At 36.1% G+C, this 17,341-nt stretch overlaps 2 protein-coding genes across 5 annotated transcripts; both read left to right on the forward strand.

Annotated features, from left to right (window-relative positions):
* The first annotated feature begins 6,593 nt into the window (after nt 1–6,593).
* On the forward strand, nt 6,594–14,269 carry LOC121777816 (putative ion channel POLLUX-like 2). Of its 4 annotated transcripts, none has more exons than XM_042175170.1 (24): nt 6,594–6,859; nt 7,534–7,610; nt 7,724–7,824; nt 8,720–9,015; nt 9,718–9,789; nt 10,150–10,234; nt 10,357–10,455; nt 10,527–10,681; nt 10,746–10,850; nt 11,038–11,124; nt 11,257–11,341; nt 11,412–11,559; nt 11,731–11,807; nt 11,889–11,969; nt 12,106–12,300; nt 12,377–12,490; nt 12,674–12,766; nt 12,859–12,985; nt 13,058–13,134; nt 13,257–13,304; nt 13,401–13,470; nt 13,552–13,625; nt 13,724–13,834; nt 13,919–14,269. In XM_042175170.1, exons 1-24 carry the CDS (start codon nt 6,786–6,788, stop codon nt 14,024–14,026), a joined length of 2,559 nt encoding a protein of 852 aa, XP_042031104.1. In that variant the 5' UTR covers nt 6,594–6,785; the 3' UTR covers nt 14,027–14,269. The 4 variants fall into 4 exon arrangements, with proteins under 4 accessions (XP_042031104.1, XP_042031105.1, XP_042031106.1 ...); XM_042175171.1 differs by having other exon boundaries at nt 8,729–9,015; XM_042175172.1 differs by lacking the exon at nt 6,594–6,859 and having other exon boundaries at nt 7,546–7,610; nt 7,690–7,824.
* Nucleotides 14,270–14,753: 484 nt separating this feature from the next.
* Nucleotides 14,754–16,867, forward strand: LOC121777723 (pentatricopeptide repeat-containing protein At4g18975, chloroplastic-like). The gene is made up of 2 exons (XM_042175068.1): nt 14,754–14,964; nt 15,857–16,867. The coding sequence occupies exon 2, from the start codon at nt 15,919–15,921 to the stop codon at nt 16,735–16,737; it is 819 nt and encodes a 272-aa protein (XP_042031002.1). The 5' UTR covers nt 14,754–14,964; nt 15,857–15,918; the 3' UTR covers nt 16,738–16,867.
* The last annotated feature ends 474 nt before the right edge of the window (nt 16,868–17,341 follow it).

The following is a 17,341-nucleotide window of genomic DNA, read 5'->3' on the forward strand; positions in this document are numbered from 1 at the left end:
TGGGGCGCCCTAAGGCGCGCCCTATGGCCTTGTGCTCGCGTGGACTTCTCGAACTCCGCCGCGTACAAGTTCACTTGCTTCTTCACTTGATCCCAGTGCTTGCGGAGTTGCTCACGTTTGCGCTTGTACGCGGTCGATGGCTTGGCCTCATTGTAGAGGCCGGCGATGCGCTCCCAGTACGCGCCCTGCCTCTGGTTGTTTGCGAAAATCGGGTCTTCTGATATATCTACCCAACACCGTGCCAAAATGAGGGTTTCGTCGTCGGTGTAGTTCGTACGGCCGAGGGCGTACTCATCGCAATTTCCGGGAGGCGGCAACTTCTGCGCCCGCTGCCGGTTCCGCTTCTTTTTGGCTGGGGCGGAAGCGGTCGCGACGGGTTCGGGATCGGAAGACGGCTCCATGTCAGACAACACGTACGATTCAGTACTGAAATCGGGATCGTACTGGGTGTCGGCGTCGAACGAACGATATTCGCCGGGTTCTGTACCCGGCCAACGCGCCTCTCCGCTAAACATAGGACTATTGGGACTTGAATCCATTTCGCAGTAATTATGTAAATGTAATAATAAGTTTCGAAACTGAAATCGTGAAATGATATTACAAATGAACTCTATTTATAAAAAAACGAAACCGCGTGCCATCGTCCTCGTCGATCGTCCACGTAGACCACAGTGGGCCGGACGATGGTGCGGACGATGGCCTATCGTCCGCGGCCATCGTCCGCGTAGGCCGCAATGGGGCGGACGATGGCGCGGACGATGGGCATCGTCTACCCTATACTCCGCGCCTTTAGTATAGGGCGCGACGATCGTTCGCGGCCTATGTCACGCACCCGCAATGGGGCGGAATATGGCGGGCGCGGACGATACGCGCCATCGGGCGTGCCATCGTCCGCCCCATTGCGGATGGCCTAATTATAAAGGATACCAACAATAAAAATTCCAAAAAAATTAAGTACTAGTAATAAATAAAGGAAAAGTAAATATACAATCAAGTATGGAAAATCAGGCTGACAGGAATATTTTTGGCATATGCATGACGTTTGATTCTTGAAAAAAATTGAAGCATATCTTATCATTATATATGCACTTGCAACACATTTCTCTTAGTTGAAGAGTAGTTGAGTTGTGGCTAGAAATAGTACTCCTACATTTAAAATTTTCCACCAAAATACGATTAAAGCATACGCATGGGAGTCGTTTCAAAAAAATAATGAGTGAGAAAGGGAAGGTTCACCACTTTCCCCAATCTTGTTTTCTAGATGATTTAATTTTTACATTCATAAATATCTTGAGATCGTTTTATAAGTTAAAATTTGCAAGATACTAGTATTTTTTATTGTGTATCTATATTCTTATTAATATTTATTGTACTTTTGTTACATGTTTTAATCCATGAATCGATTTCTCGCACGTTTAGCTGGAACAATTTTGAAAATTTCTAGGAATTTTATATTAAAACTATAATTATTTTTAAAAATATTAGTATTAAATTAGTTAATTTGAGATATGAGAATTTGTTCCATATTTTAATCCTATGACTAATCCATTTTTTCATTTTTTACTATTCCCTTTTGTTTTATAATAATATCAATAAGCTATAACAAAAATATAGGATTTTTATTTTGGAGATTGCTCAGATTATGGAAATTTAGTTAAATTTTTGTTTTGATTTCTAAAAGGAAAAAAATTCATGAAATATCTTCTTAAGCGCTCATCGTTAAATATCTTACTCTGCCATTCTCGTCTATAAAAACATGAACAATAGTGTGTTCTTAGGCTTTAACGTGCGCACGGTGCGGACGACATTTTACCCTTGAATTATTGCAAATTATAATTAGAATTAAAAATAATGAGAACATTATCATGTCCCTATAGCACACCACTGTGAGATTTTTTAATTCAAATATGAGTCCAAACGTCTGACATTTATATTCAAAATAAAAGACATTATCACACGTAAACATATGGAGTAAGTACTATGTTATAGTAATGCGTACCAGAACCAATAATTTTTCATGGTGTGTATTGGAATTAGTTGAAATTAAAACATGAATATTAGTATTAAAATCTTGCTCCAATCATCAAATGTTGTGGTGATTGAAAAAATCATGCACATTAGAAGGAACTTCAAAAAAAAAATCAAAAAAAAAAAATGACAGGGTCTTTCTCATTCCAAAATATTGACATATTATAATTTTAGCACATGTCAGAATTTTGGACTGGACCATATGAGATGCATACAATTTAACTCTGTATATATAAATAAAAGAAAAAGAAAAAACAGTTTTTTTGAATAATAATTACTTAAATTATAAAATTTAATCAAACTCAAGTTCATCTCAATGATCTACAAGGTTTGAAAATATATTATTAAATCATAAAATTTTAATTTTTTTTATTTGTCCCATATATATGTATATATATATATATGGGTGCATTACCCTCCTTATCACCCCTGGTATAAAACATAGGACTAATATAATCCATTGGATCTATTAATCTAATGGCTACGATTAAAAGCATCGTCGTATATTATTATACCATTTTCGTACATTAAAGGGCAATTTGGGTATATTACTGTTACATCATTTATATGAATTAGTACATTAACTTAATGTATACATTAATGTGTTATAAATGTAAACATTAATGTGTTTTAATTGTATATTTCACTTCTACGTAACGTAGATTATAGTTTATTGAATGAGTGGTGAAAGTTATATCCATTCCCCAAGGGTTTAGCAATCCATAAGGCTAGGGTGTAGTACCGACTCAGTAACACAATGTTTACTAGGGTAATCTTATGGATACTATACGCTAGCCCTATGGATAAGTTAACCCTAGGGGACTGGATCTAACTTCCTCCGGTTAGTGAACGTTATGTTAATATGATGGTACTACACCCTAGCCCCATGGACTACTAAACCCTTGGTGAATGATGTTAACTTTCTGCCCTAAGGGAATTAATACGATGCTACATTACTGGATAAGTGACGTACGATATACCCATGATAATGTACGGTAATGTACATTATCATGGGTATATCGTACATTATCGTCCGACTCATGTTTTTTTAGATGGAAGCTATACTATATAGCATCTACAAATTCACAAAAGCATGAGTCGGATAGTAATGTACGATATACCCATGATAATGTGCGATAATGTACATTATCATGAGTATATCGTACATTACCATTATCATGGGTATATCGTACATTACTATTCGACTCATGCTTTTTTGGATTGAAGCTATACTATATAGCATCTACAAATTCATAAAAGCATGAGTCGGATAGTAATGTACGATATACCCATGATAATGTACGGTAATGTACATTATCATGGGTATATCGTACATTATCGTCCGACTCATGCTTTTGTGAATTTGTAGATGCTATATAGTATAGTTTCTATCCAAAAAAGCATGAGTTGGATAGTAATGTACGATATACCTATGATAATGTGTACATTATTCAGTCACATGCGTACATTAATGTGTGAGACTCGTACATTAAAATACTATTTTCATACATTAACATCATGTACTAATAGAACATCATGTACAAATATAACTACATCATGTAGCGAAGTCATGTACAATTGTGTTTTACCATTTTTATCCTTTTCGATTATTTTATTAATTTTTAAATTCCAAGTGGCTTCCATATCAACTATCAGATCACATCTAATCAATTGATGAAATTAGTTTTCCTTTTAACAATTTTTTACACATTAATCTGAATACATATATGTATATATATATTCAACAATAGTAATGTTCAGAATGATGTTATTTTTAATATCAATAAAAACATAAAATAAAAAGATACAAAATACTTATTCTATTAGATTATATTATTTTGAGCATCATCAAATTCATCATTTTTATACCTGCTTGTATGAGATAAGAAAAATAAAATTTCATGATATTATATTTAATAATTAATTGCCTTATTGGCTCTTGGCTTTGGACCATATGCATTATCAACGTCAATGTTTTATTTGTTTGTGCTACTGTATGATTTATAACCACCGTTAAATATTTATTGATAAACACAATAACCAGTTTCGTTATCAAATGTTTTGTGACAACTCATTAGTACTTATAAATTCTGGCAATTCCACCAACACATGAGTTAGGTATTGTTACTATTTTATGAGAAGTCAGAGTAATTAGTAGTGCGTTTAGGACCTCAGAATTTGAGTTGGAGTATATACATTAATGTTTTGATTAATGATATATTAAAATCTACTACGATTTTACAATACTAAAAAAACCTTTTCTCTCTTAGAATTTGAGTTAGAATGGTTGGAGCCTTTTCTATCATATAAAAAAAAACCATTTTACAATAATGCTAAAAAAGGACATTTGCTTTCAAAAGTAATTTGTTAATATCCCTTTTAATCAAATGATAATAGAAAACGAAGCACACTTAATTGTCAAATTGTGGAGTGAAACACACTCGTTTTTTGGATTTAGAAAATGAAATTTACTAGGTAAAATATAATAAACAAGATTGTTGCTAATTTCAGAAGATAGATGCAGATCAACGATCTGAACTAAGTGAAAGCTTGGTATTAGAGAAAGTGTGTGTGTTTTTGTGCTAGGTCAAGCCTCTCAAGTCCAGAGAATCCGCTAAATCACAAGATCTAGAAACTCAGAGGATCCTGGGAGTCTCGGTCGTCGGACACACAAATTCCGCGTTCAAAACCCTCAACCCGCTATACTATGAATTAGTACAGGGAAGTAGGGATCGATCCCACTAAGATGGATGCGTAAGAAGACATTTAAAAGATTCTGGAAAAGAAATTGACTGCTGCCACACAAATTTGGGTTGAGAAAGAAAATTACAACTAGGTTGGGTAATGAAAACTAACACTAGACCTAGGAAACTGTAAATATCATGCGGACATGGGACATCATCTTAACTTCAATATCTCAAACAAACTTCCTCGACCTAGTAAACGACTTCCTAAACTAAATAAACAGAGATCAAACATGCAGTGGGGACCATTTCCCGAAACGGTAAAGTACAGATGAAAAGCTGCAAATAACTAATTCTAACAAACAACGATCTGCATCTTATCACTTGATTCAAGCTCGAACATGGAGAAAACAGAGTAATAACCCATATTCAAACAGAACAACATAATTCAGACGTCGGAAACTGGTGATTAATCTGAAACTGAACAGATCTACACCTACTAGACTAAGTAAACAGAAACACAGAAACGAAATATCAAGTTCATGCACAATTCCCCAACTCTGCTTCAGATCCACACGTTGGACGCTTAATCCACTCCGGATCCAAGCAATCCGAACCAAACTACAACAAAAAAAAACTCCATGAGCTCCGATTCAACAGATCCACTCCGATCAACGACAATCCAACCACGATTCAACTCTAATTCACCAGATCAAGTGCGAAAAGTATCCATTCAAGTAAACACCCACAAACTCAGAATCAAACACAAACAAACCTCAACATCAGCATCATTCATGACAGCAAATAGAAATTCCATAGATAGTTAAACGAGATTTCAACAACACAACGAAAGTCGAGCTTCGAACAGCGAAGACTCGGTAGAAATCTGAATAGAAAACTAAAATGAAAACAGTAAAATGTTTCTTCGCCCTACGTAAGGACGGTGGTACACAACATCAAACCGAAAATGACCCCAAAACCCTCAGATTTCCGATCACCCCAAGTGTGTGTAGAAGTGTGTGAAAGTGAGCTCAGAGCCAAAAAGTAAAAAAAATATATATATATCAAAAATTATCTCCCATTCATGTTGCATGCTTTCTCTTTTATAGATGTGGAGGCGATCTTCTAGAAGCTTTTCTCTTGAATTCTCCGTTCTGCCCTCCAGCTAATGATCTCCTCCGTCTGGCAATTTTTCTTCATTCTGCTCACTTTCTCGCCAATTTCCTTCTCCAGGCGATTATCTTCCTTCCTTCCTGAACCTGGCGATTTCTTCTACACACCTGGCTTAAAAGATGTGTTAGACCCCGTAAATTGTTGAATTTAACCCCATTACCGATGCATGAAATTAGCCTTATCACTAAGCCACTAACAATGACTATATAATGAAGAACCTACGAAATTCAAACCCTAAATGATTGGAGCAAAGTTATCAGGCAATTAGGTCGTCGCTAGATCTAAATGTTTAATTTAATGGAGTTTTGGTCGACTCCCTACCTTCAACCCCACTTGGCTAGGCTCCTATTGAATGCATTGCTAATATTATTTTCAATTTTCAATTAGAAGTTAAACAGATTGAAATATGATATTGAAACATAAAAAAATTAGCATAGAAATAATGATGAAATTAACACTACATGAATTTTAAAACAAAAAAATAATAGTACTATAAAGATTGAACAAAACAAACATCAATAGTACAACGATGTTAAGGTTTAAAGAATTACTAATATAATTTGACTAAATCCAACCAAATATTAGAAGTGGAGTGGGTGGTGGAAATTAGTCAAATGTTATATCAAAACACCTTTCCTATAAAAGATAAAATCACATAAAGTTAAATAAAATAAAATCATTTTATTGTATTTTTGTAGATCAAATGAAACGATTCATATAAATTTGGGCTCAGTGGCAGTTGCTGCTTTCTTGGTTTCTTCCACTTTCATTTTGTGCAAAAACTCAGACATGCATTGATGAATCTCAAGATCTTCAAGAACCCACCTCTGCTTCTCACCCATATCTGTATAAATTTGTAGAGAGAGAGAGAGAGAGAGTGTGTGGGAAGTGAGAGAAGCGATGCTGCAGTTACACAGTTTGCGCCCATGGATTTCAACGAGAAGTTCAGAATCGAATTTCAGCTCATATAAAAGGTCACCCTTTTGCTCCGAATCTATCGAAAAATGCAAAAGATTCAATCTTTATCCTTTTTGCGAATTAAACCAGCTTCATGCAACGGGCAACGGTTGTGAATGGGAATACACACATGATGTATGTGAAAATTTCCCAACCAATGTCTCAATCAGTTTTGATTTCATCAGCCGTAGATGATTCTGTCCAACAATTAAAGGCCGTGTTTCCATGGTTGAAGTTTGCATATTGGGTTATTTGGGGGTGGTTATTTATGGAAAACTGAAATTACTTTAAACTAAAATTATGGCTAAATCCTACACTGATTGTGATTGTATCTCATTTGGAGTTTCTATGGTTGCCAATGAGTTTGTTCAGGTTAATAGAAATGTTTGTTCTGTTTAGAAGAGAATAGAGGATTGAGTATTGTGTGGTGATGGATTTATTTTGGACTTTGTCAATCAGATATTTTGATTGTTCTTTTATATTGTTTTAATTATATGGAATTGTAAATTGTTGGTACAACGAAGCAGAGCTTAAAAGCAGTCTTCCTTGTTGTATCAGTAACATGATTTATCCTATCTGTGCTTTATACCATTTGATCTGTTACTTTTGAATGTGTTCCCTTTTCTAAGTTTAATTGGTGCATATTGAGTTTGTATTCCTTCGACTGATGGGGGTGCTGGATGTTTTTCAGAAACTCAAGGATTTCTTCGCGTTTGTGGATCCCCATTTCGACGGGTCATGTAGATATTATGTTAATAAACAATAGAGGTGAGGGAATATGGATATTCTTAAAAGCATTTCGTCATTTGATCTTAAATAACGTACTACTATTGTAAGGGTTTTATAGTAGATTTGAGAGTATGTCAAAATGATTTTGCCAGAGAAATGGAAAACGAAGATGAAGCTTGGTCCTTCAGGGAGATGCCTTTGCAGCAAAGTGAATTCTAGTATTCCGGAGACAGATTTGACAAGTAGTTCTGAGGTGCGTGCTTTTCAAAATCCAGGGCAGATACTACACATATTGGTTTGTAACAAGAAATATATGCAGTTATGTGATTGGATATGTTGTGGTAATTGACATGAACTATTACATTATTTTCATGAAATATTTGGGTAATCATGTTTTAAGAATGTATAATCCCCTTTCATAAATTCCAATTTAAAACTATCTTATAGTATGTTCAATTGTTGTTTTTGGGGTAAATGGCCTAGATACACATTTTTCATGATTTCATTGAATTTTGGTGACAGACCTGAACTTACAGTCATGCTTCCAAATATACGAACTAATAGTTCATCCAAAATCTGATCTTTCACACAGTTGTCAATTGACGGCAAATTAATAGTTCTTGTGCAAAACTAGAATTTGGTGAAAGTTCGTGTATTTAGGCACAATTACCCTTCTATCAGATATATACATTGCTATTTCATTAATTTGTTTTTATCTTTGGAAATTGAATAGAATTAAAGAATTTGAAAAGGAACAGCAAGGACTGAAAACATCTAATAGTGGAAAGTTCTAAATCTTGTAAAAGATTATTGCTATAGCTACTCTATGCTACCAATTTTACTGATATCCTAGTCTGCAAACAGAAAAAAGTCAAAAGTGGATATTGCATAAAACAGAATGATCCAAGGGTGAAGAATGATTGCTATTTACATTTCTAAACATAAACTAGCACTTGTATTTCCAGGATACAGACATCATGCAATAAAACATGGAACTTACTGTTTCTTTTATTTTTCGTTTAATCATTGCCTTTTTAATCTCAAGCATCTACTAACTTCCAATAGGACTGTTTGAGAGGCCCTCACACGTATATGTGTTGTATGTTGATATGGATAACTGAGCAACTAAATACTAACTGACATTGAAGCCCGTGCAGGTTTTTGGAGCTAAACTCTCGATGGCATCCCTCTCATCTTATTTCTTGATTAGATTAATACATCTAAACTACAAGAAAAAAGTTATCGAAGTTGTTCAAGAATCACTCCGTCATGCTGTTCAAACGTTTGGAGCTTCAAACTCACTTTTTGCGTGCATGTCCAGTTCCTTGAGTAAACCAACACCGCTTCAATTGGATGTGTCTATGCCTTCATTTCAAGATATCAGATGGAATATCGCTCGTTTAATTTATTTATTCAACATACAGCTTGAGAGAAATGTTGCCACGTAAGAGCATGAAATGCCATTTTCTTCTAAGCTCCTCCAATCAGACTGACTGAAACTGATGCATGTATTCACATGACTTTTGTCCGGATTGTTAATTTTCTCAGATAAAACTATTTTTATAGTTTGAAGACTCTGATTGTTAACATCTGAATCTTACTTAACCTTGGACTCCAAGATGTTTTACAAAATTGAACAATCCTAATAGATGGGGAATGGATTGAATTTTTATATATCTTGGTACATGAGAAATTCGTGACAGAATCAGAGTGGTAGACGGTGGAAATAGTCTATTCTAGCGAGCCATTTTCTCGTTGATATTAATCAATGCAATCTTCAAATCCAGTACTCTAGATAAATAGTCAGTCTACTGGACTATTCTGAAAATTGTTTGAATGTGCACGTTCCTAGTCACAATACAAAAGCTACTACATATAAGCTGTTCCGTGGTCTCATGGAGTCGTCAAAGTGATGTCTTTTTTTTTTGTTATGTTTACATTAGCTCATTAGCTCATTTATGCTTTCTTGTGGTAAAGCTTCTATGTATATAAGCTGTTCAGTGGTCTCATGGAGTCGTTGAAGTGATGTCTTTTTCCTGTTATTTTTTGTTTATAATTATGTTTTGCGTCAGCTCACTTACACTTTCTTGTGGTAACCAGTATTTGCATTAAACTGATTAGAAGTTCTTGATCTGAGTTTCTGCAGGTTTTTTGTTGTGCTCCTCGCAGCATGCTTCTCATTTGTTGTTATCGGTGGTTTTCTCTTCTTTAAGTTCAGGTTGAGTACCAATCATTCTTTTTGGAGCTATTTTAGATAATAATTATTGCTCTTTTTGCTGTTTGCAGTTTTTGTACTGTCAAACTTAAGAAGCCATTTTTAAGGGTGCCATTTTCTTAGTCGAACAATATATACAACTTTTTTTTCCTTTATGTTTTGTTATATTTCATGGTTTTGTAGTATTACAAAAATGGAACTTCGTCATATCAAACACATGTTCTGCATTTCAACGACAACATGCACACTTAAGATATATAATTAGTTATGATCAGGATAATTTTTTCTATCTATAATAACATCTTCTGTACTGGAATCTCAAGCGTGGACTGATGTGGAAATGTATATTATGGAGGACTACAGGGTTAGCAAGGGTGGCACTCAGACTCTCGAGGATTGCTATTGGGAGGCTTGGGCTTGCTTATGTTCATCATCCACACACCTGAAAGTGTGATTCGTCTTTATCCATTCACTATTGTCCTTGAGAAAACGTAACTCTCATTGTATCACTAAAAAGATGTTGAGAAGTAACTTTCAATTTTAACTGTCCTCTTCCGACTTCAACTGCAGCAAAGAACTCGGATCGAACGCGTTATAGGCTTTGTGCTTGCTATATGGGGTATACTATTCTATTCCCGTCTGTTGAGCACGATGACTGAGCAATTTAGGGTAAGATCACGCCAAAAAATTATGCCTCGTTAGCTTATCAGAAGTCATAATCCTGATTACATTTTCAACAGCATAATATGCACAGACTCAGAGAAGGGGCACAGATGCAAGTTCTAGAGACGGATCATATAATCATTTGTGGATCGAATAGCCGTTTGAGCTTTGTTTTGAAGCAGCTGAATAAGTACCACGAGTTTGCTGTTCGTTTGGGAACTGCCACTGCTAGGTAATTGCTTTTAGATCTTGTTTTTTATGTTGTTTAAATGGTTCTAACCTCTTAGAGTTTACAGGAGACAGAGAATTCTTCTAATGGCCGACCTTCCTAGGAAGCAGATGGACAAACTGGCTGAAAACATGGCCAAAGATCTCAGACATATTGATGTTCTAACAAAAAGGTAGATATACTTGGTGTTTTTGCATTAAACTTCTAAATATGTTCTGTCAGTTTTTAATAATCAAGGTAATAGTTTTACAATAGCTTATGCTACAGTATCTGAAATTCATGAAAGAACGCACTTTGATATATCTTCATTGTTACTTCAGGTTGTCTGCCCTATGTCTGACATAACCTCTCTTCTGCAGTTGTAGTCTTAGTTTAACCAAATCATTTGAAAGAGCTGCAGCCAATAAAGCACGTGCCATTATTATACTGCCAACAAAGGAAGATCGGTAAAAATCAGATAGATCATGATTGGTTGCTTGAATCAGACTTCCAGCACCCACCCTCACCAGCCTTTGGATATATGAAGTTGACTCGGATATGTCTCTGTTTTCATGTGTATTTACTCTTCTGCTTTTCAGATATGAAGTTGACTCGGATGCATTTCTGTCGGTTCTTGCACTTCAACCCCTTCCCTCGATGAACTCTGTGCCTACCATTGTGGAGGTCTGCATACGTTCTTTTTTCTTTCTCTTGGATTATAAACGGGAATATTTACTCCTTTTTTGTGGTACAGGTTTCTAGTTCAAATACTCGTGAGCTTTTGAAATCAATCTCAGGAATGAAGGTGGAACCCGTGGAAAATGTCACCTCCAAATTATTTGTTCAGTGCTCTCGCCAGAAAGGACTAATAAAGATATACAAACACTTGCTCGATTATCGAAGTAATTTAAGTTTCTTTTTTTTTCTCTTCAGTTTCACAAGGACTACTTGCTATTTTCTTTCTTTTGGTCACACTTTGCTTCTACATCTCCTTTTTTGTTAACATTTACCACAGAAGAGAGGGAACTTTATCCTACTGATTTCTGATGTATTAAACCTCTGTAATTTGGCAGAAAATGTATTCAACCTTTGTAATTTTCCTCATTTAGTAGGACTAACATACAGACAGTTGAGACGTGGATTCCAAGAGGTAATCCATAGAATTGTCTGCATTTGTCAAATGTTATAAACCGACCGATTTCTTATTTTCCTGTTTTGATTACCTCCGTAGGCTGTTGTTTGTGGTCTTTATAGGGATGGGACGATATATTTTCATCCAAGTGACGAAGAAATCTTGCAAGAAACTGACAAGGTATATAAACAATACTTGTATTGGATACATTTACGCTTTTATCATGATCAGATGTCTGTTTAACCATCCTATTATTCTAATTCATGGTGCTTAAATATTTGGAACAGCTTATTTTGAACACATGTGATACATGCAGGTCTTATTTATCGCACCCGTGCATGGGAAGAAAAAACCACAGCTCTCATACCCTTATGAAGTTATCGATAATGATAACTCAATCAATAATCTGGAAACCATCAAGCAAAATAGTGAATTCCTCAATCGAACACTTGATTTTGCAAGAGGGAGGCTGGACAATGTAGTAAGAAGGCCAAATAGATCGGGTTCAAAGGTATACCTTTGTGTTGGAGACTGCAAGGACTTTATTATTCTCTCTTATTGATATCTTTGTATTTTGTGGCATGCAGGCATCAGATTCATGCATTGGTCCGAAAGAGCGTCTATTGGTGCTCGGATGGCGCCCTGCTGTTGTTGAGATGATTGAGGAATATGACAACTACCTTGGACCCGGCAGTGTGGTGGTAAATTGTTTTCTACATTAGATTTTGAATAATCTCTTATCACCAATTTTCACGATGAAATGGTTTTATTCTAATCTCGAAAAGCACTCCCGGGCTTGTATAGCTCAGCAGTTCTCGTCTTCTTATGCTTGGTTTCACAAATCTCTTTAGACTAAGGTTTGTATATTTTGGCCACAAGTGCAGGAGATTTTGTCAGATGTTCCTTTGGATGAACGATATAGATCATTCAAGCTTTTCGGTCAAGGAAAGCTAAAAAATATTCAAGTTTCCCACAGAGTAAAGTCATTCGAGATTTCGAATTAATTTTAGTTTTCCAGTTTTCTCATTTGCTGTCACTCAGTTTGACTCGTATTTGTTGCCCATTTCAGGTCGGAAATCCAATGGAATACTGCACTTTAGAGGACTCCATTAACAACATGCGAACCAGCATAAAAAAAGATGAAGATGTTCCATTTTCAGTCGTCGTGGTATCTGATAAAGAGTGGCAAGGTGGAGGTAAAAGGAGCTAAACTAGGTTTCGTTTAGAATAGCTTAATTATAATTATTAATTATTTGTTTGTTATTTAGATCTATCAAGGTGTGACAAAAATTCTGCATATGCTCTTCTTCTTGCTGAAAGTATATGTGCAAAGCTTGGAGTAAAGGTGAGGCTTTTCGACATGAAATTCAACTTTCAACACAATTTTCAGTGTCATGTTAACTGCTTCATTTAGTGTTTGTTTTGATCTACGTCCTCTTCAAACTGTCTACTTTCATAAATTCGCAGGTGCAAAATCTCGTAGCTGAGATTATCGATTCAAAATTGGGAAAACAAGTGAGTTTTCCTTCTAAACATTTAAACTGTTTTGATATTTACTGTATATCGCCCTTCATCAAAGCAACTGACTGAGTGCGCCTCTTTGCTTTGCAGCTAACAAGGATCAGACCGACTCTCACGTATATTGCAGCAGAGGAAGTAATGAGCCTTGTTACAGCTCAAGGTTCAAAACCATCTATGTCGTGTTTGTCTACAAAACGCCTCATCTGGGATCGAATTGATTAATTGTATAATATGTTTACAGTGGCAGAAAACACAGAACTCAACGAGGTTTGGAAAGACATTCTTAACGCAGAAGGAGACGAAATATATGTGAAGGTACAAAACCTTTGAGCACACAACATTAGATAAGTCCTAATAGTGGAAAATTAAATGAAAAATAAAGAATATGTGCTCTGGTTCATGAATTTGGGCAGGATATTGGACTTTATATGAAACAAAGCGAGAATCCATGCTTCCACGAGCTATCAGAAAGAGCGCGTCTACGCAGAGAAGTAGCCATCGGTTATGTTAAAAGCAATAAGAAGGTATATATGCGCCCTGTCTCTACTCACTTTGTATCTTTTGTTGCGGCCATTTTAGCTCTATTTTCGACCCTTTGCTCGTTGCAGGTTATAAACCCAATTCCCAAATCCGAGCCTCTAAATCTCGAGGCTGGCGACTCATTGATCGTGATATCTGAGCTTGAGGGAGAACAACCAGTGGTTGGGGAACTGTAATTAGAAACCCTTTTGCTTATTTCTTGATCACACATTCATATTCTTTTTCTTGATATTTTTGTTTTATTTTTCCATTGGTGATTAGAACTTGAGTGTAGATCAAGAAGTACAAGTCAAAGAATAAATACAACTATACATGTATCAGTTTTGTTTGAAATGTTTTGTAAACTCTTACATCTTGTAATATTGAAACAATTTTGAGAGATATTGAACATTAATCTTAAATAGAGTTTTTTATGAGTATGAATGAATAAGTTTGGGTTTTATGGCTTCGCTCACCCATGCGGGATCACGACCCTTTGTTCTGGCCGTTTTAGCACGAGTGTCGCCCAAGGCATAACCGTATGAGTGCATGACGACTTTATGCCCTCTTCACCTTCACCTTCCTCGAGTTTTGATGAGCATGTATAAGTCCGGGTTTTAGGGAATAGCTACCCTTTGTCCGAGCCATTGTAGCTCGTGTGTCGCCCAATGCATAAGAGCCATGACGACTTACCGCCATCTTCACCTTAACCTTCCTCTGGCATAGCATGTTTAGGGTTATTTACATATTGGTTATTGGTACAAAATATTTAATTTATTTAGAAAAATGACATTTATCCGTATCTATACCATTAAGTAAAATGGGTCGATTAGATAAATAAATATCAGGATATTTTATTATTATTTAATAAATAACTTCATCCTCATAATAAATAATTAGCTCACTGGCGTAAAATATAGTATACAAATTAAAACTAGAAAATATGAAAATTGAACATTTAGAAATACTATAATTTATTCTTATTCTTATTAACTACAGTAAAGAATAATGGATGCAGCGGCATAGAGAGAGAGAGAGAGAGCTCAGCGCATTTGGGTGGGTTTTACTACTTGATTTGTGTGTAAGATCGCCGAATGATTCATACGATAACGGAAGAGACGAATTGGTGAAAGAGGTAACTTCAAAAATTAATCAACTGAAAACCTTTTTGTTTCTTTTCTTATATTCCTTTGATAATTGTGTGGCACATGTACTGCTGTTATATCGTTTGTTCATAAAGAGTTGTGTTGTAGTATTATTGAGTTGAAATGGAGCTCATACGTTGAGAATCCAGCCGTTCAATACGGGTGCTGGTCGCTGTGCATATTAGCTGTTCGATCAAATGCCTAGCTGATCAGAAACTGCAGAAATCCGTATTAAAAAATCATTGGTTCCTATTTACTGATTATTTAGCATAACTGTTGAGGCAGGGTTCAACCATGCTCTTCCAAGTAGCGAGTTAGTCATTAATTTGTCTGGCTTAGACTAATTTGAGTTTGGTGATTCTTGACTTGTGCTTTATTCATATTAATTTAACTGGTTGACGACATTTGGAATGATATTGCATCTGTCCTTTTACTTTTTCTGTCATTCTTTCTTTCTTTCTCGTCTCCCCTTTTCGGTTGAATAGAGTCATTGATCAAGTATGAAAAAAATATTTCTTTTATCGAAAGATTTGGTTGAACGGGTTTGTTGATAAACATCCGATACATTGGGGTTGTAGCATAACTTTAGGAGAAGTTATGGTAATGGTATAGTACCTTGTACCATTCGATCTCCCATTGCATCTGTAGAGCAGCACCGGGAATGAATGCGCCATGGTTGGTTCGCTCCCAGCTTTGCCGCCCTTCATTATCAAAATGGCGGAACACATATTTGGGGAGCTTTCTCTGCATCAGAAAATCAAGCGTATATGTTTGCCTGTTTTCTGCTGCCACTTTCTTCCTTTTCGGGGAGCTTGGGATACAAATTGTTTCTCTGCTTTAAAGTTTGATTATTGTTTCTAACAGCATTTTCCCAATTTCCAGATTTTGCATTACATAAGCTGATCAGCGGTTGTTAGTCCGTAGTCAGTGACAAGCCAATACCAATGTCAAGATTAGCTTTTGTAACAAGACTGGCCAAGCAGTGTAACAGAATCAATGTCGAAAGAGCCGAGGCCCTCTCTTCTTGCTACAATGCCATGCGATACTCCACAATCTCTAGCCAAAAGAATGAAGAATCAACAGAGGACACTAGCCATTCCACGTCTCAGAATCGGATCAAAGGCATGGGGAGTGTGCCCCGTTGCCAAATAGGAGAGAACGTTCCAAGAAAGGAAAAAAACAGCTTTCTGGTGAGCACACTCATGGATCTCCCAGATAGCAAAGAAGCCGTGTACAGCGCCCTCGATGCTTGGGTTGCGTGGGAACGGGACTTCCCAATTGGGGCGCTGAAGAATGTATTACGCGCTCTTGAGAAAGAGCAGCAATGGCACAGGGTAGTTCAGGTTATCAAGTGGATGCTAAGCAAGGGACAGGGCACCACCAACGGGACATACGGCCAGCTGATTCATGCCTTGGATATGGATAACCGAGTTGAGGAAGCACAAGAGATTTGGAAGAAGAAACTCACTTTTGATCTACATTCAGTTCCCTGGAAACTGTGCAAGCTTGTGGTCTCGATGTATTACAGGAACAAGATGCTCGAGGAGCTCGTGACACTATTCAACGGCCTCGAGTCTTTTGACCGTAAGCCCCCAGAGAAATCGATAGTGCGGAAAGTGAGCAATGCATACGAGCTGCTGGGGTTGCCTGAGGAGAAGGAAAGAGTAATGGAGAAGTACAAGAATCTGTTTGTTGAATCTTCTAGAAAGAAAATCAGCCGCAGTGGTTCTCCCAAGAAAGCTAGACCAAGCCAAAAAGGGTGAGTTTAGGTCTGATGCTCACTGTAATTAGACTAGTTGATGATGGTCCACTCTTTGATGGGGTGAGAAATTTCCTAAAGAGTGGACATGAACATGATTGAAATTGCATTTCATCAGTTGACTACAAATATCATTTGATGTGTGAGAATTAGAATTAAATCACTTAAATAAATTTAAGATATGGATTTTGGTTGTGTATGATATCAAAATACCTAAATTCAATTAAAATAACCAACTTTTGAAGTAAAAAATCCAAATCATACCAGAACAAATATTTCATTTAGATCAAAGGGGATATACAATAACTAAATGGAGAGAATAGGTCAACCCTCAAAATAAAACCACATCCTATGATGCATGAATCCAATTGTCACATCTCTTCATATATGCTACTTTAGTTACAAACACCCAAATAGTGCATTATTCATACTTTCATTATTTTTCCTATATAAAGATTTGAAGCTAAGAATTTTGGAACCATAATCTTAGCTTATGTCGGTTTGTTTTCCAAAGTTGAAACATGTAACACTATTACACTCTATACTCCTAACATGTATATTGTTCTCTAGTTCAATGAACCTCTAATTAACAAAATTATGACACATAT

This window comes from Salvia splendens, chromosome 18 (assembly GCF_004379255.2).
Source record: "Salvia splendens isolate huo1 chromosome 18, SspV2, whole genome shotgun sequence".
NCBI lineage: Eukaryota > Viridiplantae > Streptophyta > Magnoliopsida > Lamiales > Lamiaceae > Salvia > Salvia splendens.

Coding starts and splice junctions, on each gene's coding strand:
- LOC121777816 (XM_042175170.1), top strand. CDS start 6,786: ATGCTGCAGTTACACAGTTTGCGCCCATGGATTTCAACGAGAAGTTCA. Junction 11,560..11,730: donor ACACTTGCTCGATTATCGAA/GTAATTTAAGTT, acceptor GTAATTTGGCAG/AAAATGTATTCAACCTTTGT. Junction 12,301..12,376: donor CAAATAGATCGGGTTCAAAG/GTATACCTTTGT, acceptor TGTGGCATGCAG/GCATCAGATTCATGCATTGG.
- LOC121777723 (XM_042175068.1), top strand. CDS start 15,919: ATGTCAAGATTAGCTTTTGTAACAAGACTGGCCAAGCAGTGTAACAGA.